The sequence below is a fragment of the Coloeus monedula genome, assembly GCF_965178545.1.
Source record: "Coloeus monedula genome assembly, chromosome: 14".
NCBI classification, from domain to species: Eukaryota; Metazoa; Chordata; class Aves; order Passeriformes; family Corvidae; genus Coloeus; species Coloeus monedula.
Genome location: NC_138794.1, coordinates 17,219,153 through 17,242,272, shown reverse-complemented (window position 1 = coordinate 17,242,272; position 23,120 = coordinate 17,219,153). Strand labels below are relative to the sequence as shown.

Genomic DNA, 23,120 nt, shown 5'->3' with positions numbered 1-23,120 from the left:
AAAACTCTACTGTGGTATGGGCCATAAGAGGACAGCTTTTTTAAGCATTTTTATCTCTGCTAAGTAATTTCTCAAATTCCATGTTTAAATTCCCTCTCTAAGTGCTGGAGTCTGCCCTGTGAGGACCTCACTAAAACTGAGGTAATGAAGGATATGATCAGTTTTCTGAGGCTGTTGTGACATAGAGGTAGGTCTGATTACATCATTTGTTTTGGGTTGAGTCTCAGGAGCTTTATAAAAAGCAGTCCTAAAGGCAAGGAGAGAGAAAAGGAGAGAGGAGGGCAGTAACTCATTAGCAGAAGCTCTGTATATGTGCATTCTGCTATTTGCCACATGTCTACAAGGGAATTTCTTCAGAGTGCAAAGAAACCTGTGAACTGCTGGAATATTATCAGTCTTTCCTTGAGATGTCAGCCAAGAGCTTCAGTATAGTCACAGTGGCTACTGTGCTTATTTTCTTCCTAAAGATACAGCTCTCAGTGCAAGCGCCGTTGAATGGTAAAGTCTTTCAGCTTTCTATTTTATTGTCACTTGTACCTTAGGGCAGTTATTTATGCAGAAAGATGGCCTATTTTAATTATTACTATTCAATAACGCTCAAAGTTGTATATTGTTGTAGTCTGCAGTTGTTTGGAGTCAGTATTCTTATTTCAATTTCTCAGAAAAGGTATTCTGAAATATACAGGGAAGAGAAATTTGTCCTCTGATTTAGTTGGCATTCTAGACTTCTTCCATGCTCAGTATGCTTTGCTTTGTGATCCTTTTATTTCTCATAAAATGAAGCAGAGACTGGCCCTTTCAGAGTTAGTGGAAGCATCACACTTTTCCCTCTGCCTGTTTATTTTTAAACCAGAGAGAAAAAAGGCAATGCCTGTAAAGCACCCCACATAGTAGAGGTCAGTAGAGGTCATTCTCTTATATTGAAACAAGACTAGTTTTAGGAGGATGGCACTCTTCACTCTCTTTTTAGGAGTCCATGTTCATCTATTCAAGCTGATTCTAACCAATTTTAATTTTTTCACACTAATTATAATCTACCCAGTGTTATTATAGGATACGAGGGGAATCGTTGTAAAGTGTTGTGTGAGAGGACTTACTCAGCATGTATATTCATAGGACAAAAATCCAGAAGGTTCAACCATAATCCAGAGCTGTTGGTTCATGCAGAGCTCTGCCAGGACAAGCATTTTACCAGGTTTTTTGCATGAGCAGCACAAGCCATGGAATTCAAGCTTTTAAGGTCATCGTCTTATTTTGTGCCTATGTCCTCTGAAAAATGCCTATATTCTCTAGCAGAATCTCCCACCTGAAGGACAGAGGTTCCTGGAGCTTGGTGCTTTCCAGAACAACAGAATAAATAAAGCTTGATGTTTTCCAGGTGCTTTCTGTGACCATACAGAAGGTTTGGAATTGAAAGGATGTGTTGAAAAGATATCTTACGATACATCCTGAAGGGAATTCTGGAGAGTGCCTATCTCAGACTTAGAAATCTAGTAGCAAGAAATGGCAAGAGCTAGAAGATCTGCCTGTCTCAGACATCTTTCCAAGTAGATTATCACACCTACAACCATTCACACTTTCCCAGCTCTCAAGTGACATTGGAAATGGATTTATTCCCTGGCTATTGATCAGTCAGATGCAGGTACACTGGCTCTAAGAAGCTCCTCTGCCATGCACCGGCATGTAACTGTGTTACTCATCAATACTCATCCCAACATGAACAAAGAGGCAGGAGAGTGTTCACAGACACAGAGCCATTGAATGTTCCCCTCCAGATGTGAATCCTCCAATTTGACACTGTGTGACAGTCTGCCTAACCCTCATTCCATTACCAAGCAGAATAAGGGTAAAAGCAACCTTGCTCGCAGTTGGAGGCAGGCAGCTCTCTGTGGTCATTCAGACAAAATCAAGGAGGTTCTGCCATCTGGTAATTGATTCATCTCCCGATTCAAGATAGATGAAATGAGCATAAAGTGCCTCAGCCCTACCTACAGTAGTTGCTATGGTTGTGCTCACCATAAAGTCATAACAGCAGTGACCTGCAGATCATCAAACTACTCACAGGCTAAGGAATACTTCACTTGGCAAAAGACTTGAAGCTTTCACTTACTTTTGTGTCTAGTGGCATTACTGACCAAAATACTGTAAACACTTTAAAGTGATGGTTTTAAGGTTGCTGTAGATTATAAAAATCATAGTTTTGACAACTCATACACATTTTAATGGTCAAAAAGAGCATGAACACAGTAGTTAAGTCAGTATTTCTTCAAACCCTGCTCAAATGAGGATGTTTCTAGAACCTACTGCCAGTCAGTTTCTGTCTGTATGCAAGTTTTGCCTACAGAATGACCAAAGGACACAAGCAATGCCCCAAAAACCCAGTAAGAGGTAATCCCCTGCAGAGAGAAGGCAGGAGGAGAAGGAGGTTTCTCATCCTGAAATCTAAAACATTAATTCTTCTATGAGAAGAACCTGAGGACTTGAGCCAGGATGATTACACAGACCTTGCTTTGAAAATTCCAGTGTAAAAGAATGAGGCACACTGGTCCTAACAAACTGAAAACAGAGAGTTTCGTGTTCCCAGCACATAGCAATACAAAAGAGCTAAGTTCAGTTGGTTTGCATACCCCTACAAATTAATCCCAAACATTTCACACAACATTCTTAGGGAAAGAGCTGCATCTGTGACCACACTTCAGAGCACAAGAAATGCTGCCAAGAACCATGTATTGAGCAGACAGGCGCATGTTATGATAAATATTTGCCTGCATGCATACAGACACTCACAGGCACACTGAGTGTTTGCAAGATTTGTATTTCAGGACTATTTTCTAAGCAGAAATAAAATTAAATTTGCAGAGAGTAAAGATCAGCATTAGCCTGATAACACAAACTGTTCAGGTCTGTCAAGACGAGTACCTCTAATTATGCAGCAAGCTGAGTGTTTTTAAGTAGATTTCAGGACCAGGAAAAAAATTACTAAAAAGAGCATTTAATAAGTCAAGACATTTCCAAAAACATGCAGAGATACTGTCCCAAGTTCAGTTCCTTAAGCAGTGGATGAGTGTTGATCATTTTAGCTCTCACACACCCTCCCTGGGATTCTCTGAGTTATATGGGTTCATGTATCATACTCCCTTTTTTCAAAGTCCATCTATTCATTTCTGTCCATCACTCCTCAGTGTAACGACTGGCAAGCCACTGACAAACTCCTCAACAAGGCATACAGGGGTTCACTGTAGTTACACTCCACTTACTTTCCTTAGCTTCCTAACCAGAAAAAAATCCCAGGGATGTACCTACAGACAAAATCTGTGGATATTCAAATTTAAATAAATAAATAATTTTTTTAAAGGCAGTTTTGCCCCAAGATTTAAGTGACCACAAGAAATTCACCCCTATGGGCAGGATCACAGGGATAATTATAGTTACAATTTGAGTGAGAAAGGTTCATAAAGTGTCAAAAAATTTGAAAGTGTCTATGTTCTGCTATGTTTTGATCAACAGCTGGGACTAGAAAGATAGACAAAAGTATTGCAAAATTCAATACATGGGTTTAAGTAGCAATTTGTTTCTTTACAGAGTAAGATCAATTTCAACTACTCACAGTAATATCTCCTTTGTCTTTAAACAGGGTCAAAATGGTCTTATATTGGTAAGTACTAATTCATACATACAAAGTTATGGCTTTCTTCTATACTTTAAGGACAACCTGCCAAATGTATTCTGGTGAGTACTTACTGGGATCATAATCCTTACCCAGGTTTGAATCTGGTCAATTTTCTTGAAATCTGTTATTCATCTATCAGGTTTCATATCTAAGTGACTGAGAATTGGTTACTGAATTCTAAATTTCCATGTGGAATGACAGGAATTTCAGCAGACCAAAGCTGGCCCTACAACTGCAGAGGGTCCCTGAAGCCCTCTGTTTCCTCACCAGTCACAGGCCAGCAGCACATTCCAGCCTAGTTCTGCAAAGAGCATTCTCTCCCTGCCCACATGAATCTTCTTTTTCAAGTAGTCAGAGTTCAGCAAGTCACCTGTATCATGTTACTGGAGACTCAGGTCCCCGAAGATCCCAGCAATGACAAAGTAAATCATCTTCAGGAAAGCAGTGTTAATTTGTAACTAATCCTTTTAGTCATCTACTAACTCAGAAGGACCTGGTGGCTGCTCAGAAAAAGAATTATCTAGCATTTTTCTTTTACTTATCAAATCCTCTCGCCAGGTATTTCCTCATTCAGAGTAGCATTTTACATGCCAAATACCCCCACAGAACTAGGCAGTACAGAGAATCTCAGAAAAAAAAAAGCTTGTTCTTAAGCTTTTGGTGCTGCTCCAAGACAACACAAAGAACCTCTGAGACTGAACTTGCTGCTGGGAACTCCTCCCTTTGGCTGTGCTCCAGTTTACCTGACTTGCTTCACATACACAGAAGGAAAACTGTCAGCTGCATGTCTATCTGCCAGTGTCCATACATATACCTCACATTCCCAGTAGGGAGAAAGCTTGACACAGCTTCAGCAAAAGCCTGGGTCTTCCACTTTGACAGCAGCCATCAGATAAATCTAACCCTGCTGGGTAGTAAGGAAAACGAGACTTTTTTTACTACCATCAAAGCAGAAGTTTTTCCCTTCTTCCCAGGGTAATCCTTGTTTAAATTAGTTACTCCTCCCTTCCTAGAAATTTGGGTACCAGTGATGATTTCAAAGTGTATTATTCTCAATGCCCAACTTCATCAATTCCTGTTAAGCTCTTCCATACTGCGGTCTGATTTCTACATTCTAAATGTATGGAGGATAGAGAGAAGGTTCACAAAACAGGTTGTCTTTTTCCTTCAACTATTGATTTCAAAATGTATTTAGAAAAACATATAAAAGCAAATACATAAAAGCAACTTCAAATAAGTAAAGTGGCAAGTGGACTTGTACAGAATAGTACAGAAAAGCGAAGGTGGAGCATTGATCCCCACAGAGAAAAACAGCTATTAGAGAGGTTGTGCTAACCCAGGAAAGAGCCCCTCTGTACTCTTCTACTGATCCTGGTTCCTTACGGCATCCTAAACTTTCCACCATTTACCTCTGTCCCCAAAACACTTTGCAGTGCCTCTCACTAAAATTGAGTCAATAAGAATGGAAAGGAAATCAAGCCATTATAACCACAGTGCAGACTGATGTCAAGATGAGGGTCAAGGTACAAGCTTAAGGGTGGAGGAGAAATCTGGGTGCTCACTGTCAGAGGTTTCTATTTGTTGAGTAGGATGATATGTAAAACTGAATGGTGATACAGTGTTAGTACCTCAGGCCACAGTAGCAAAGCAAGATGACACCGCATGGGATCAGGCCTTATCTATTCAGCACAGGCTTTCCAAAGAAATGAGTTTGCTTTGCCTATAATGGAAACTACTACATTAGATACATCAAATATAAAGGCTAAACCTCTCCTCTGTTTGCTTCTTCCTTAGCCAAACTGCAGCAATGCTATCTGTTCTTCCTCTTTTCACTACCCTCGTACATAGCCCAAGAAAAAGTGCCTGGAGGAAACACCATGGAGCAGTGAGGCCTGAGCCCTCAGACCCCCGTGACACAGGCTTGCTTTGATCAAGTAGATCAAGTGTATCATAAGGAAAGTGTTTTCAATTAAAGAACTAAAAGAGTGGTTCCTATGCCCCACAGCTCAGGACAGCATGTGCAGGCAGCTTTTGGCAATGCTGCTGTGTGGCTGTGAGGTGCAGGCTGAAGTCTTCTGCCCCAGAAAAAAATGGTAGAAGTGGATGTGAGGCTTCAGTTATTTGGATTCTGGCTCTGTTTCTGTAGCGTAAGTGGCCTGGAATGAAATCAGAGAACCAGAATCATCCCTTCAGAGTGGACAAGTAGCTACAATGGAGAAAACTAGCTTTGCAGACAAGTTTAAGGTAATAGTGCCAACAGAATTATTAACATGCTTTAGCCGTAATATTGCCAACAGAATTATTCATGTACTTTAGCATGTGAAGAGACAACTTCTGCAATGCAGACACAAGAACTGTTGCTAACAGACATCAGGCTAATTGTACTTGCAAACTTTTATTCTGCTGTTGCCAAATACTTCAATTCAGTGAAGTGCTGAGAACCTGTGCTAAGACCCTTCTACTTCCCCTTCAGAAATGCAAGCTTTAGTGAACACACTTGAACATGCCCCAGATTTCTCATACAGCACTTGAATGCAGTAACAGCGACAGCTACAGCCCTTTGGCGATTCCTCTATCTCACAAGCTTCCCTCTGAACGCATGTGTGGAAGATACACACATATTGGCTCTGTGTGCACAGAATGGTATGACTGAGCTCTGAGCAAAATGGAAACCATGTGGTCGTGTCACCATGGCAGGGAGCCTGGACTCTCAGCCTTCACCACTATCTCAGCCCTGGGCAAACAGCAACTTTACAGCTTCCAGCTGGCTGAAAACAGGGCAAAGTGCTCTGCCTGGCTGCAAAAATACCACAGACACTCCCTGTGTTACTGATCCAATGCATTTTACTACACTAGTTTGCTTCTAATCAAGAGAACTTGGATAGACTGAAAATCTGGAGCAACACAAACATTAATTGGTCATCAGAGCAGCAGCCTGTTGGTACTACTGGAGTCTCACAGTGCTGTTTTCTCCTTATTTTAAATGGGCCAATGTATACATCCTGGGAGCAGACACCACTGTTCTTGAAGGAACATCTGTCCTGCATTGCCCAGCAGCACCAGTGCTGTGGGGCTGGCTGGAAAGCTAAAAGCTGTCAAAGGAGATGGTACAATGGACACGTGCAGCCTTGGTGCTGAGGGTGTTTTGCTCAGCTCACTGGGCAGTGGGCAGCCAGACTATCCAGAGAATTATTCCTGCTTTATCTACAGACATCTTTTATGAAATAGCCATGAGGGCACAGTCAGGCTCAGGGCTATTTTCAATGTGGTAAGGGAACACAGTCCTGCAAACTCGTGTCAAGCAAGGCAGTCCACAAGCTGGATTTGGGCAGCCTCAGTTTGCACTCCCTAGGGCAGGGAGTGTTCTTGGCAGCACTGGGAGCAGTGGTAGCAGGAAGGGTCCTACTTCCACTCATTCCAACAGCTGTCTACCTTAATATGCTCACTCCAACAGCTGAATTATAGTGTTGAGGGGGCGGAACAGGCCCATGGCACAATTAGTGCTTTGCTGACACAGTCATGGTGGGATCCTCATAGCAGCAAACACTTCTGAAATGCCTAGGTCACAAATGTGTCACACAAAAAGGAAATTAACTTTGAAAATAATTTTGCAGTACTTCTTATGTTAATATCTTTTGGGACTTGCAGCCCAGGCCAATATTACATCCACATGTTGTTCTTTACTCAGTAGTACTCAGACAAAGCCTTTGTAAACACAATGTGATTTCCACTGAATTTATCTGAGTGTACTGGCACAGAAAAAGGAAAATCTGGTTCACAATCAATCATTCATTTTCAGCAGACCTAGCTGAGAAATGCCTTCCAGCTGTGTGGTTTATCTACCGTGGAAATCTCAATTTCACATATGCAAAACTAAGCTGCAGTGAGCTCAGCTCTTTGAGACAGGAGTTTTGAGGCACTGAAATTAGAAAGACTATGTGACAGAAGACAGAATTTCTATAAAAATTGGGTTTGTACCAAAAAAAGAGGTTTCGCTTGGTTTTGTTGGGGTTTTTTAATTGAGCAGGAATGAGAAACAAGCAAAACATTCTGTAGCTTAAACGTCTGTGAGTGAAGTTGCAGATTTATGTCAAGAAAAGGATAAATGCTAGTAAAGATCAACGTACATAAAGACTGTGATAACTGCATCATTTGACAGAAAAGACAAAAGTTTTCCTTCTGAACTGGTGATGTAGGTGTGGAAGTTACCACATTCTGTTGCCAACTCTTCCAGACATTCAAGTCACCCAAACACAGTACTGAAAAAATGATCGGTATTTCATGACATGGTTTTCCCTGGCTGGGACCAGACTTCTATTTCATACATCAATCACCTATTTAATTATCAAGTCTCCAAAGCTATGATATGTAATATATTAAAATCTTCTTGCAAACTCACTACCTTATCAAACCTTTTAAAATTATTGAAGTCTTTTTACAATAAAGGCTTCTCACCAATTTTCTGACATTGCTGTAATCTTAGCTCCTAGTAAAGTGTTAAATTTCAGTGTCATTGTCTTGCACAACACATTTGAACCTAAGAAACCATCATTTCTTGATATATCCTATTGTATCTTTTCCTGGGAAATATTCTTCAGTATGTATTCCATAGTATGTAATTTATGCTCTTCTGGACGTATTTGTTATTTGCCAAAAATAGGTAGAGGATAGGCTTCTATAATGTCAGCATAACATTTATAACCTTTTTAAAAGAAATTCAGCAACTTTAAGCTAGTATCACAAAGATGTAAGTGGAAAGAAATTGATGTGATTGTCAGTGAACTGGAGTAAAAAATTTAAGTTACAGCAACAGCAAGGCCTATTTATACTGAAAAGCACTGATTGAGTCTGAGTATCCACACTGCAAACAAAGTCACCTGCTAACCTATGTCTTGAATAATCTTAAACAGCTTCACCAAGGAAGTAAGTCTGTCTTTAAGTACCAGAACTGATCTTGTTGATTCTGACACATGCACTAGGTTTAAGTCAGACTCACCTCCACTGTCCATTTACTTGGCAATTGTCTTTCATGTAAATAAAGTGAGCCACTAATAGTATCCTCCTGGCTGTTAATTTCCTTCAGAAAATATCTGAAATTGCAAGATGACCTGATCTTCAAAGAAGCCACTGGGAATATTACAGGTTTGAAAAAGAAGCCTTCTAATCAAAGACTCAAGGGACTCAATCTACTTAGTTTAAGAGAAGTGAGAAACTATATCCTCTATGTTAGAAGTACTTCAACAAGGAACAAAAATATGGGAACAGCAGGCTCTCAGTGAAAAGCAACCTGCCAAGGAGAGTAATTATCCATCGGGCACTAATGAAGTATCTTTTGTCTGCAATGCTTAAAGGAAGAATAGATGTTTCTTCCCTTCTAAAGAAATGGCCTCACCAAAGTAGAAATTGATCCAGGGAGGCCCAGTGTCCTGTGTTACACAGATTGGGCTGGGTGATCCCTAAGGACCTTCCTGCCTTGGAAAGAATCATGATGAATGTTCAGAGACAAGGAGGAACACAAGTTGCAAGTACCTCTTCTGGTATTTAAATCCAAATCATCTCATCTTACAGTTTGCAAACAGCTGCTAGCTGTTAATGTGTAATTAAATCAAAGGCACAATTAAAATTCTCTTGATATTATCTACTCTTTGTAGATCTTACCTCAGGCAAAAGGCTGTGATGAGGAAAAGTTTCACCAGAGTTTGAGCAAGTTATTGCAGGTTAAATTACCATAACACCTTCCATTTTTGCAAGTTAGCTTTTCACTGTGGGTTATGCAATCCTGTTAGACAGAGCCAGACAGTTTGTTCAGTAAGGAAAAGTCTGTGAGGGTCTGATATAATCAGACCTGTCTCTAGGTCACAACACCCTCAGAAAAATGATCATATCCTTCATTACCTCAGTTTTAATGAGGTCCTTTTCTTTAAAAAAAAAAGTCTTAAAAATTCAGAAAAGGCTTCTTTTCCAAATTTTGTGAGAAGGCTGACATAGGGGAATTTCTGTGTTAATTGCACAGTAAAGGTTTCACAAACATGTCTCTGTTAATTCACACAGGTCCTGATGGAGAGAAGGCCTGGTCAAAGAAATACCCATTTTGTGGAGGAGTATTCCAATCACCAATTGATTTCCACAAAGATATTCTCCAGTATGATTCTAATCTCTTGCCTTTAGAATTCATAGGCTATAACGTGCCCTCCACCGACCAGTTTACATTGATCAATAATGGCCATTCAGGTAAGGGAGCTCATGGACAGCAAGAAATGGTAAAAGAAAGAGTTGCAGGAACTCAGTGGTTTTTTTACTTCATGGGTGGATTACTTTGATTATCAGATGAAATTAAGCTGCTAATCACATGAGGAAGCCTTCACATCAGCATACCTACATCTACAGAACAGGCTAGAGAAACCTGGGAATGTACTAAGTACCAATGGATTCCCAGTAAGTCAAACTTTAAATAAAGAAATTTAAAATAAACCCTAGGCATGTCAGAATTAGTGCCCAAGGTTTTCTTCTTACTTTGGTTGTGGTGCTCCAAAACAGAAACAGACTTTGTGAAGAGATTAACTGATAAAATATGAGTAATGGGTCTCTTACATTCATCAAAGCAGCTCAACTGAATTATGTGGGGGCATGGGGAAGAGGAAAAAAATGTAGGAGCACCATTCTGTTCTTCTGACTTGAGATAGAAACCTTCTTAGTGTAAGGTAAGATAGACAGTGATAGGTAGGGATAGGTAAGAAGACAGAAAAATAGTTAGAAACAGTGTACAAACAGGCCCTCCCCACAGCAGCACTAAATCAGTGTCGGTACAGAAGGTAAATGCAGAGATGATGCTGTCTCATAAAGGTCTCCTATAATTACACACTATACAATACACCAGTGAGTCAGCCCTCCCACTTTTCATTCCTTCCTGAAACACTTGAAGACATAGGAACAATAAGTTATAAAACCCTCCTTCTCTGTATCCTCCTTTATTGCATAAGTATCAAAATAACCTGCATTGTAAAATGGCCTCTGCTCTCACATGCCTGGTTATAAGTTGATCAAAATCTCTTTTTTTTAAACATTCTTTCAGTGAGGTTGACCTGCTCTATTGAACATCATAAGCCCATTCTTCAGTAAGGGCCAATCTCTTAGGAGAGATTCCTGGTTTTCCTCTTGATCATTTCTCCATTAATACCAGGAATGGCTGGAATACCCTTTCCTTGTGAGCCTTCTTTTCCTAAAAGTCCTTCTCGGTCCTGAGTGAAGGACTGGACTGTCACAGTTGAATGCACCAGGCTGATGTACGTGACAGGGAATAGGCAGAGAAGGAAAAATTGTCACTGTGTACTCGAAGGGTGCCAGAGTGCAGAAGGAGCTAAAAGAACAGCACCAAGAGCCTGTCCCTCCCAAAACAGTCACAATGGTAAAAACAAATTCCTTGAAGAACCTAAGTCACTACCACTGTCAGACCTCACCCCTAAAATACAATATTCGATTACTTCCTAAAGAAAGCCGAGACAAAAACATAACACCCTCAGGAAAATGGGAATTCATTTCCAAGGTCAGTGCCCTCTTAGAAAGCAGCAGAGATGCATCCTACTCTAGAAACCTCCTTTAGATACAAATTAATTGCCCTGAGTAACAAAAAATTAGCCTCTGTTGGAGTGATTGTTATACCATCTGCTGCTACCTTCTCTTTCAGCTAGAGGAAATCAGTAGCATGCTTAGTATTAATCAGTAGCATGCTTAGTATATTGACTATAGTCAGTCATTCCTATATATAATTAATGTTCTTCACCAGCCATCTTGTCCAGACACAATTACCTACTTCAGCTAGACTGAAAACAGTAGAGCTCAAAAAAACCCTCTTTAGTAGGAGCCTAAAAATACATAGGCTCACAGCTACTTCACTACAGCTTTGAGCCTTGTTTCCCCTGAAAAGCATGTCCAGGACAGTCCAGAAATAAACTGTATTCACTCTGGAAAATAATACAGATAAACTGCAAAGAAATTGATCTGTTCTTGACATAAGCCATTGCTTTATTAAGTACCAAATGGTCCAAGTGAACAACTGAGAAGTTTCTGCTGGGTTGAAAATTGCTACTGTCATTTCTACACCAAAAAAACCCCAACAGCCAGCCTGCCTTCCCCACTGGAGAGCCTTAGTGAGCTGAAGGGACGGTAATGCATACAAAGGTCTCCCTCCAGCACGTCAAGAGAGGAAATGCTAGTTGTTAAGGCCTGGGATTATCTTTTGCTTGACATCAGTTTGGGGAGCAGCAAGGAGAGGGGGGAGTTTATTTGGTTTTGTCATCTGCTCCTAAAAGAAGATTAAGAGGCAAGCAGAGCTCAATATAACAGAAGATATAAATTACCGCGATAAATATTAATTTATTGAGCCATTTTCAACCATTATAAGGGGATTGAAAGAAGGTACATGAGCCTAAATTTTGCTTCGACATATCAATAATTGTCTCTTCAACGTCTGAGATAAATTCGCATTCTTCAGGGAGAAGACAGATCTTCACTAGCAACAATTGTCACATTCAATTCATGTATTTAAGAAAATAGAAATGGGTGTGTTCTAAATGTTCTAAATCCTGATCTACTAAGAAAGGCTTCAAGAGAACTGAAGTGTTTTATCTCCTAACACAGACTGAAATGGATTTGAGTTAAGAATCTTTTTTTTTCATGCTCCATATATAATATACAGTATTTTTATTTGCCCTGTTCTTGAGAGCTGTGGTATCATTTGTTCCTATCTGGTTTTGATCTGCTTACAGTGAAAATGTATCTGTCACCGACTATGTCCATCAGAAACCTCCCGTTTGAATACACTGCGTCTCAACTTCACCTGCACTGGGGAAACCAAAACAAGTCTGAAGGCTCCGAGCACACTGTCAGTGGGAAGCATTTTGCAGCAGAGGTAAGGCCAGCTCAGATCAGGGAAAGAAGCAAAGAAGGTTGGGCAGGTCCCATTGTTTCAAAGTGGGATCTGTGTCTTGGGTAAATGACTACAAACAGCTGCAAGGTTCTAAGCCAAGTATTTATGATCTGGGTACATACTAAAAAATGGGTTGTGCAGCACAAAAAAAGATGGACTCGGACGTGCTAAGTCAGGGAGCTGGAATTTAGATTCTGAACTCAGAACTGGCACCAGGTCGCTTGAGGTAAATTTTACCTGCATGACACTGCTGCTCTGTTTACCTTTACTCACCTTCTTCTATCCAGTGACAAACTATTTATCTTTTCTAATTTCTAAATTATGGATTTTGGAATACATTTTGATAAGCAGTACCAATCAGATATTTACCTCTAAATTATTAAAAAAATAAACTAGTCAGAATAATTTGCTTGCATAACAGCACTTTAGGAATCCATTTCTTCTCTAGTTACATTTAACACTTGGGTTTGCATTCCAAATATTGGAGTGCTAAGGTGTTTTTTCAGAAAAATGTATTAGTACTCCAGTCAAGATGCCTTGAAGCTGAAGTCATGATCCTCTTTCTCCCCTCATCATGGGGCATGTGGGCTGTGTGTAACTCAGCTACAGCAGGGCTGGGAGTCCCAGGACCTTCTGCCTTTCTCTAAAAAGATCCTACCACTGCACCCAGAAATCACTGAAGGACCCTCCTGCATTGTCTTATCCTGAGGTGGCTGCACTGGTCCTTTTTAGCTGTGAAGCATAAATGTGAGCACGACCCAGGCATTATTGTAACAAAATATCTCCTCCTTTATAGCTGCATATTGTACATTACAACTCTGAGAAATACCCAGATGTAACAGCAGCAATGGACAAAGCAGATGGGCTGGCAGTTTTGGCTGTTCTTCTTGAGGTAGGATGCAGGATCTTTTTTTTCCTGTTTGTTTAGAATATGCTTTCAATCATTCAGTTATGAGAGACCTTTAATGTACAAAATTACCTACATTATTTAACAATACAGTGGCTGAATAAAGGTTCTTCCTTTTCTCTTTCACAAAAAAAAAAAAAAAAAAAAAAAAAAAAAAAAAAAAAAGGGTTAGATTCTACCAGCATATACCAAACCAGGAGGAAATATTAAGAAAAGAGAAATTCTGAGTATTTCCTCATGTTTTTTAGTAAATTAACTTCAGCTATGTTAAATCCATCCTTGCATTCATTTACAAACTAATGACTGGTAGCTTTTATCAAACAAGAGGCAACAGTGAATTTGAAGCTCATTTACTCAAAGCTGCCTACTGTAGCATGAAGCAGTTTGAACACAGAAGAGAGGCACAGGCAGGCACAACCCTGCCTTTGACCACTACATGTAATTAGGATTTAACCACAGTCTTCTCCCTGCTAACTTCCCAGATTCTTTGAATCACAGATTACAGTAAATGAGTACATTCAGTGACATTTTAAGATGTCAGAAGGACGGCTTTCCAATTTTCCTCTCTGAAGTTCCACATATGAAGATAATAATGATCTTAAACAACAAAAAAAAAATTAGTAGCTTATACATATATAATTCTCCTTTTTCTTGAGGATTAAAACTCCTCAATAACTGTAAAAACCATTTTTAAATGTGAGGATTTTCTGCAGCATAGCAAACCAAAACCACAAGTTTCCACATTTCCATCAAAAAAGTAAAATGTTCTAGTTAGCAAACAAAGCTCTCATTAATATTACCCAAGCTCACTTCCTAGTGAGGTGATTCTGACAGTAATTTTCTGTTAAATTTCAGTTCATTTGGAAGTTGTAGCTGTGAAAAGTGTCAAGAGTATTGTACATTATGCTAGGGAATAATACTGGGATTCTGGTTATTTCTAAGCAATGGTGTTTGAAAATCAAATTAGTGAACAATGGAGATTAGGTCTTGGAAATGCTTTCAGACAGCTGGTGGCTATTACAGTTGATGTAAGGACACAAGTTTACTATGTCCGGTTGTCAGAGGAGTTGCTCAGCACCAGCTCTGAAGAATTAATAAAAAAGGCATTGATTATTTGACTGAAAAGCTGCTGGTAGCAGTTGAAAAACATAGTCTTATGTGATAGTTGAGTTATAGGCTTTGCCAAATAGTTGAGTTGTAGCCCTGTAGCACCCAACAGTGTCATTCTTTACCTCACTGGACCATGAAGAGCAGCAGATTAAAAAACGTTTGTGGGTGGAAAAATGTGGCTTTGACTGGAAACCAGAAGATGATCTGAGAAGCCTGGCAGCTGAGAACTTCTGCCTGTAATGCTGTCAGAGGAAAGGGTTTCTCTTCATTTGCACAGCACTCTGAGCAGGCAAGGGCAATAGGGTCTCTCACATGCACACAAAAGGTCTGCACTGCAGTTGTAAAGGCAGCATTATGATACAGCAGCTCTAATAGCCCTGGAGCAGGAGCATAATCATGGCTCTGAGGACAGAGGGAATGTTTGAGTTATAAAATACTTATGCCACATGAATATCTGGACAGTGAAGGCACTTGCCTTAAGACAGGCCAGAAGTACAGACTCATATTCAGACTGGTGATTTGCACAGCTGTTGATAATGTGATCATTGCAGATTGGACCCTTCAACCCATCCTATGAAAAGATCTTCCGGCACTTCCAGAATGTGAAATACAAGGGTGAGTGGCTAAATCAGATTGAGAATGGCTGAGAGTATCAGATGTCACCCTGAGAGGGATTGAACTGGCTGAAGAAACAGTCCAGCGATCCCAGGCAAACCTGTCACAAACTGTGAAAGGCTTCCAAATGCAGTGCATTTCTGGGAAGAGCATATGGCTAGGACATCCCGTGTGATTCTGACTGGGCCTCATTTCTTCCACATGGTGGTTTTTAGTTAATATGGCCACAGTTTATCTTAGAGGACTCTGATCTGGTATCTTAGACAAGATGCATACATAGGAAATTTGAAAAGCCATGCTTCTTATTAAACTGGGCTCATCTCTGCTAAAAGGTTTTTTTTATCCTAGTGATATGACACTGAAAATATCCTACTTACTGACAAGCAAATTCACTTGACTGAAACACCTGTGTAGTCATGATACAATATTTAACACAAACTCCCTTTTTTAGATCAGAAGGTCCTGGTCCCTGGTTTCAATATTCAAGAACTGCTTCCTGACGGACTGGATGAGTATTATCGCTATGAAGGATCCCTGACAACTCCGCCGTGCTACCCGAGTGTTCTCTGGACAGTTTTCCGACACCCTGTTAAAATTTCTCAAGAGCAGGCAAGTTCCAACAGAGCACATTTTCCTGATCGGTGTCTGCTAAAGAACTGTAAATACATATTCTTATTTCTTGGATTTCTCTTATGTTCCTGTAAAACTGAAAGGTGACCATTGCTAAAATCCTTTGAGTGGGAAGAACAGCACAGAACTGACATAAATCAATATCCCATTCTGTTTGTTGTTAGCACGTTTTCAGTTGGCCAGAACAAAAGACAGCCAGCTGCCCAGCAATTGGTACACTATCACCTTGAAAAAATCACAGTCAAGTGAAATGAATTTTTATTTTCATTATGTACTTACTCCCTGCTCTAAGTCTTTCCATGAGTTACCTGCAGATTATTTTGTTTGGGCTCCATGTCTGAACGCTATTCACCAAGTATTTTAGTGCTACTTTGATTGATGGACTTCGGTGGGTTGGAAAGTTTCTAAAAAGCTTGTGTTATTTATCAATCTTGAATCCCCTAGCTTTTCTCCCAGCTTACATTTTTTTTGCTCATCTAATTAACTTCTTTTGCTCTTAGGTGGCCACTTACATAGACTATAAACTCCAAATCACTATCTTCTGATTCACGTGTCATGAGACACAGGGGGAAAATATTATTATCAAAATCTCGGATCAAATTACTGCATGCTTCTCATTTCGAAAATACATTCCCACCTTTGTCCATTCTGTCAGATCACATCTCTACCAAAATAAAGAGTTCTTTCAAAAAGTAGCCTTTAATACCACTTAGGAGTTAGACTGTGCCAGGGAGAACATGCTGCAAAAGTCTACCATGTTTCCTCTCATCCAGTTTTCCTGGCAGATAATCTGATAGTAAGGAGTAGTTTTATCAGGACGTAAACAAAATACAGGTATGGACTTGGAGATGTCACACTGTTTACACATTATTCTGTATTTAGGTTTACAGGCCACACAAGACTTCATTATTACTTAATGTATCCTCTTCCCTTTGACTACCCCTTTGATTTCAAACACTCCCAGTGATCCCACACTGGCACTGCTTTCTCTGTATTCTGGGAGCTGAACAGGTGCTTCCCTTTCTAGTTACTGACACTGGAAACAGCCATGTACTGCACAGAGAGTGATGACCCAGAACCCCTGGAAATGGTTGATAACTTCAGAAACGTTCAGGAATTCCATGAAAGACTGGTTTTTATCTCCTTCCGTGAAGGTGAGTTGTATGAATGCTTCTGTGCAAAGAAACAGTGCACAGTGATCTGGGTAAACACGAAGTACTGAAATGGCAGTCCTGCTGCACTGTACCACTACAGAAACACAACAATCTCCTTCCCCTGTAGTTCACTTTGTTGCCTTTTCTTTTTGTATTGCACTGATGCATGGGCAATTGCACAAGAATAAGGTATTCTCAGGGTAGATAAGAATTCTTTTCCACAGTGGGTGTCAGGCAAGTCCTGCAACCCTTCTGATCAAAGGCAAGGATATAAAAGAAGGAAGACACGATTGGCCTTGTCACCCTTGGCAGAAGTATTTGCTGTCACTCCAAATACTAAACAGCTCCACAGCTGAGCTGTTTCAGCCAGTGTAAGTGCTTAAGATGGCCTTGTCTCACCAGTGACATTTGCTGGTTCTCAGCAATGTCAGGCCTGATCTTATGCAGACCACACATTTAAAGGGAGTCACAACTTTGCCTTTCAGGGACCTTGTTTTGGGGAAATTACACAGAATCAGAAGAGGTCCTTGAGGAATTCACACTTGGCAAATAAATATAATTCATAACATTGGATTCTATGGTTCAGCGTTACAAATTAAAAAACAACAACCCCATTTTATGAGGAAGAACTGATCCAAAGGCTTAAATCTGCAGTGTTACACAATGACAAGACATACGTTTGGTGGGGAGCTTTGCACAAAAGTCCGCATCTGTGGTGAGAAGCTGAGCTGTACCTCACAGAAAGGCCTTTGAGTATACTGTTTGTGCAAAATGTATTGTTCCAACTTCTTTGTTGTTTTGCAAACGAATACTCTTAAGGACTTGTGAAAGTGGCATGTACACCCAAGGCAGATGAATCTAGGCAAGCCACTACACTATTTGAAATTGAGAATAAAATACTTCTAAAAGAAAAAGCAGACTTCATAAAAAAGATTAGCCAAGTAGTAAACTTTCAAATTAATAAAATGTGTTAGCACATCATTTCAACTTTGCTTGTCAGTTTCTTCACTGCTTAGATGAAAGAACAGAAAACACAGGAATTGTCTGTTTTGGACACTTTCACACAACAGCCACTGCAGAAACAGTTCCCTGCAGGCACACTGCAGTAGTTGTTCCTGCCATTCCCCTCTGCAGACAGACCCTTTCATAACATATCTCTTCTAATAGAAAGCTACAAAGGAGAAAAGTGAAAATTAGAGATCAGCCAAAACAAATCCTGGCAAAACATTTCTCTGAAATCAGAGATGATTTACATTTGTCACCAAAAGTTGGCTGATCTCTTAAAATGAGAATTACACTAGTAGTTCTTTTGTTGCTAGATTCTAAACACAATACACAGGAAAATTACACGTTCAATGAACTAACATTCCGTAACATCTCTGTGATTAATATACAAATGGATACTGGTTGCACAAACAATATTTTGAGTAAACTAAAAGCTGACTGAATAGTGAAAGAGGAGAAGAACTAAAGTATGTCAGTCTGTTTTCTGCTTTTATGGATTGGCCAACCAGAAGAATGCTCCCCATGGCATTCTTATATGACCACAAAGAGGTTAAAACTTTCTTCTCCAACCTCCAGCCTCAAACACTGGCTGCCAGCTAGAGAGCTAGTTGGGTCCAGGATGGCTATTTCAGTAATCCTCTTCAAATCTCTGCTCAAGTCAGATTATGAGCAATGATTTCAACCAGCAGAATTTGCAATACAGCTGCCAAGTTCCTGAGACTAAGGCTTCCTCTGCAGCATCTTAAATCTCTGCACAAACAATCTACTTATAGCAATGCCACTGCAGAAACACTTCCTGAAGTACCAGAAGTTCCCGAGTGAGCAGCTCTCTTGTGATTGAGACAGGTTCACCATGCAATCCTAGCAATCCAACTTTTACATTTTCTAACCTCATCCTCTGTGTATCAAAATTCAATACCTGCTGGGCTTGGCAAGGGTACGTTGTCAATTCCTAACCACACCTACGAGCCACTGATCTGCTGAGTCAGAGTGGTCAGTCAGAAATGAGAAATGCAGTTTTCCATCTGTTTCTTAAACTGACCCTCCAGGACCTGACTATATTCTCTCTGTAAATCACACTCAGTATTTAATAGTAGAAAGTAGAGAGTTACAACCCACAATCTCAATAATTGAAAATCAGACACTATACTTTTCATCCAGGAATCTCCAAACACTTCACAGAAACAGTGTAAGTATCATTATTTCCATTTATGGGGGAAAATTTGATCCAGATGTGACTTTCTCAAAATTGTTGCTGTGAACTAGAGCCAAACCAAGTAACAACATTTGGTTCTTCCTCTGTTAAGCCACATTATTGGCTCCCACAGAGAGAGGACAGCAGCTATAAAAGCATTTTCAATGTATCTTTAAAGCCAGCATGACTTAGCAGAGTTAAATTGTAGGGGTTATTGCCCATCCTGCTGTTCATACTCCAGAACCAGTCTCTATGGCTATGAAAGACATTGCTCAGTGTTACTTTAATAGAAACTCCCATTCAGTCTAAGTACATTTAATTACAAAAGCTCATTGACTCTATCAGTGAACCATAGAAAAAATGTTCAACCCATTTCAAAAAAGGTATTCATTGCCCCTATAATCTCACATTCCACTTACTGCAGTCACAAAAGCTCCCTCACAGGTGCAGGCCCTCACCTAAAGGGCAAAAAAAGTCAAGAAAAGAAAGAAATGAAAAAGAAAAAAAGGAAAAAGAAGATTAAAAGGCTCCTGTCAAAGCCCAGTGAAGTACACCTGGTTGCTGCAAGTATCCAGCCTGATGCAGTCAGCTGTACCTCAAATAGGAACAGAACACACCTATTAAGAAGGAAAGGAGAGGCCATGCACAGAATCAAGGATTGGGCCAGGCAACCACAGAAATTTGTAAAAGAACTCCTGTTGTGCACACCTAGGCCCCTACTAAGCAGGTTTTCTGAGCAACTTTTCTGCCTTATCAGTGACAAGCCTGAGAGCTGCCACTTTCACCTGAGCACAGACACCACAAGATGGGGCCACCGGACGGTGTTTTGCATCAAAATTGAAAATGACTGAAGTGCTCGGTCATCCACATTTTTGATGCCAGTAATGAGTATCTAAATTCATGCTCACTATTAATAAGAACCACATTGAAAAAAGCTTCTAATCTTTAAGGATTACACAGCAAAACTCACACGTGTTTATGATATATTTTGTCTGTCAGCAATTTATTTCAATAAAATCAGCTTCACATACATGCAGCTGGAATTTGTTTCGGTGTTCAAACCACTCATTGCCACGAGTTAAACAGGAACTCATGTCTAGTTTTGATTAGGGTACCATGCCGAAATACTAACTAAATTTTGTAAGAAGAGCCTCTCATCAGAAAGAAGTACTCCCTACCCTTCCTCTTCAAACTACAAGCTCTTTTTCTACAGTTATCTCTTTGGTGTTACATTTTTGTGTCCATTTGACACGCCTTTACTATAACAAAACTCACCTTTTGTAAAACAGATCTTCTTCAAGTCCATGGATGTAAGCTTCTTCCATTCAGCTGGGCTTCAAATTAATGAGTCAAATGGAATAGGTTAAACTCCATGTTTAACATTTGTGTTTTATCAACAACTGATTTAATAAGAGAAAATATTGAGATGGAAAACATGAAACCTGTCAGTTTCACTCTGAAAGAGCTCTGATGTTGCTTAGAGAGAAACAGTCATTTGATAAAATATAAAAAACAATGTGTAAATAAATTAAGAAAATGCAGTTAAGAAAAGAGAGCTCACCTCCCAGATCTTTGGGGAGGCCAAAATAAATAAAAAATACTTCCATTGCCAAAAATGTACGTGAAGCTCACTACCAAATATAGCATTATGATAATCCTTAAATCTTTATGCAAACAAGTGATCACTCAGTTCTTCATACTAATATCCTGATTAATTTTTACCTTCTTTGATGCCTTTAAGCAATCAACAGCAAAGCGTATCATTCTTCAGCTGTCCGCATTCAATGGTGTTCTGTTTGAGAAAACAAAAGGCATCAAATTTAACATCCTTGGCTGCCTGGGTTTAGTTCTTTGGATTTGCTTATGATCTCTTATTTATTACAGCACAAAAATCATATTCCTGCTATGACCTGCTGTGCCGGTGCCTCCACACTGGCATCGTGACTTCAGCATGTGTCTCATGTCACAGCATTGTGAACTGTGGATCCAGCTGTGGGACTGGGACATTCCAGGGAACACCTGTGCAAAGTTACCCATTCCACAGTCACAAAGTGATGTGACCAGGCTGTAGAAAAGTTGCAGATGCAGAATGCAAATGTTATGACAGACCAGAGACTCACCTTCTCTTCTCTAGACAATGATATCAACAGTTTTGCATGTTTTCCCTCTTTTCCTAGGTTTTGTGGTTTCTGTTGTGATAGCCTGCATTCTGGGAGTTCTCATCATTCTTGCAGTAGCCTTCTGGCTACTGAAGAAGAAAAGGTAAGATGTCTGGCTGTCATATCACAAAAAAAAAATCCATATTTTTCCTCTGACACGAAGAAGTGATTGTGTGTCCAAAGCTTTGCACATTTTTTTTATACTGGTAAGGTTTGATCTTTTATAAGACATGATCTCTTCCTACAAACTATGATTTGTTTTTATTACTGTAGACATTATTTCCCCTGTGTGATATCAGACTGGGTCAATAACAGACTTACCCAGTTTTTCTATTTCTCAAATGCCATTTGCTCTTTTCTTGTTCTTTTTGCTAGCACTGCTGCTCCTAATTGCTTTTTGGATCCTTCCATTTTTTTTCTAGAACAGTAAGTGAAACAAGGAGAATGGAAATTTAGGAAAACCTCTCCCAAAGGTCACAACATTTTAGAGGAAGAAATATGTACTGCCAAAAGATCATTGAGCCACTGTTTGCCAACAAAGGCAAATCCTGGAAAAAAATCTAAGATTACAAATTTTCCTACAGCCTGATTCCCTTTACATTCAGAATTGACCTTGCATACAAACTGTGTACTCCTGAAATATTTGTAACAATAAGCTACTGTGACATTTGCACTAGTACAGAGAAAAATAATCTCATACATACATGCATAATGGACAATTTTAAGTAACTAAGTGTGCTTTTCCTCCACTGGCATTACAATTATTTAATACATTTGTTTTATTTTAGCTGCAAAAAGGGAGGTGAAGACAACAGAGGAGTCATCTACAAACCAGGCATGTCAAAGGAGGAAGATGACATCTCCAAAATTTGATGCCCTGCTCTGTCACAAAAGCCCCATTTCATTCATAGCACTGATTTATTTTGGATTGGTGAAATACATCTCCTGTTCTTGGCTAATGATAAGCCTCAAGAGAGTTCTAAAAACACATACCAGCCACGAGTTTTCTGTAGCCCTTGTTCTCTTGTTTTCCAGAGAGATATGATCAGTGAATCCCCCTGAGCTGAATTCCTCACCACATTCTTTTCATGTCTGCTGCTTACTGAGTCTGGGTGTTTTAATCGATTTTACAGTTAATCCTAAACTCCAGTTTTACGGTTTGTTTAGCACAGGTTTTCCCACAGGTATTCAAATCTGAAGACACTCATCAAGCTACAAGCACTCTTCCCTGCTAAAACAAGGTATTGGTTTTAGCAGCATGAATATAAAAAAGATAAAGGGAAAACTGAATATAAAAAAGATAAAGGGAGAACTGCATTGTTCAACAGATACAGTTTTGAAAAGCACAGGATACGATGCCAGTGCATTCACCAGTGGGATTGTAATATTAGAGGAAAAGACAGGTGTAAATCCAATGAAAGCCACATGGATTATTAATGGCGTTCAAGCCCAGGAACTCAGTGCTGAGAAAACACTACTGCTAGAGGAACAGTTACCTGTCCAGATATTACACAGCCTCACAAATCTGTTAAGGAAGTCAGCCCCTGACTGTCACTGGAATTAGAGAAGAAGATTGTCTTATTATCCTGCTCTTATTTATAGTGTATGTATGAATGAAGATAATGTAGTTGCTGCTGCTTTTAAGCAGACTTGTCATTTAACCATGAAAACCTGATAGATTTTACAGTATATATTACAGTTGCAATTACACAGTAGATGTTTTTTCTGATTTAGTTCTCTTAGTAATCT

General features: G+C 39.7%; 1 protein-coding gene across 1 annotated transcript; it reads left to right on the top strand.

Moving 5' to 3' along the window:
* Positions 1–407: 407 nt before the first annotated feature.
* CA12 (carbonic anhydrase 12) lies at positions 408–22,244 on the top strand (the record flags this gene model as incomplete). Its single annotated transcript, XM_082290641.1, has 10 exons — positions 408–498; positions 3,635–3,655; positions 9,722–9,901; positions 12,436–12,578; positions 13,393–13,488; positions 15,165–15,228; positions 15,680–15,837; positions 16,886–17,012; positions 21,390–21,474; positions 22,160–22,244. The coding sequence occupies 10 exons, from the start codon at positions 408–410 to the stop codon at positions 22,242–22,244; spliced, it is 1,050 nt and encodes a 349-aa protein (XP_082146767.1).
* Between the last annotated feature and the right edge of the window lie 876 nt (positions 22,245–23,120).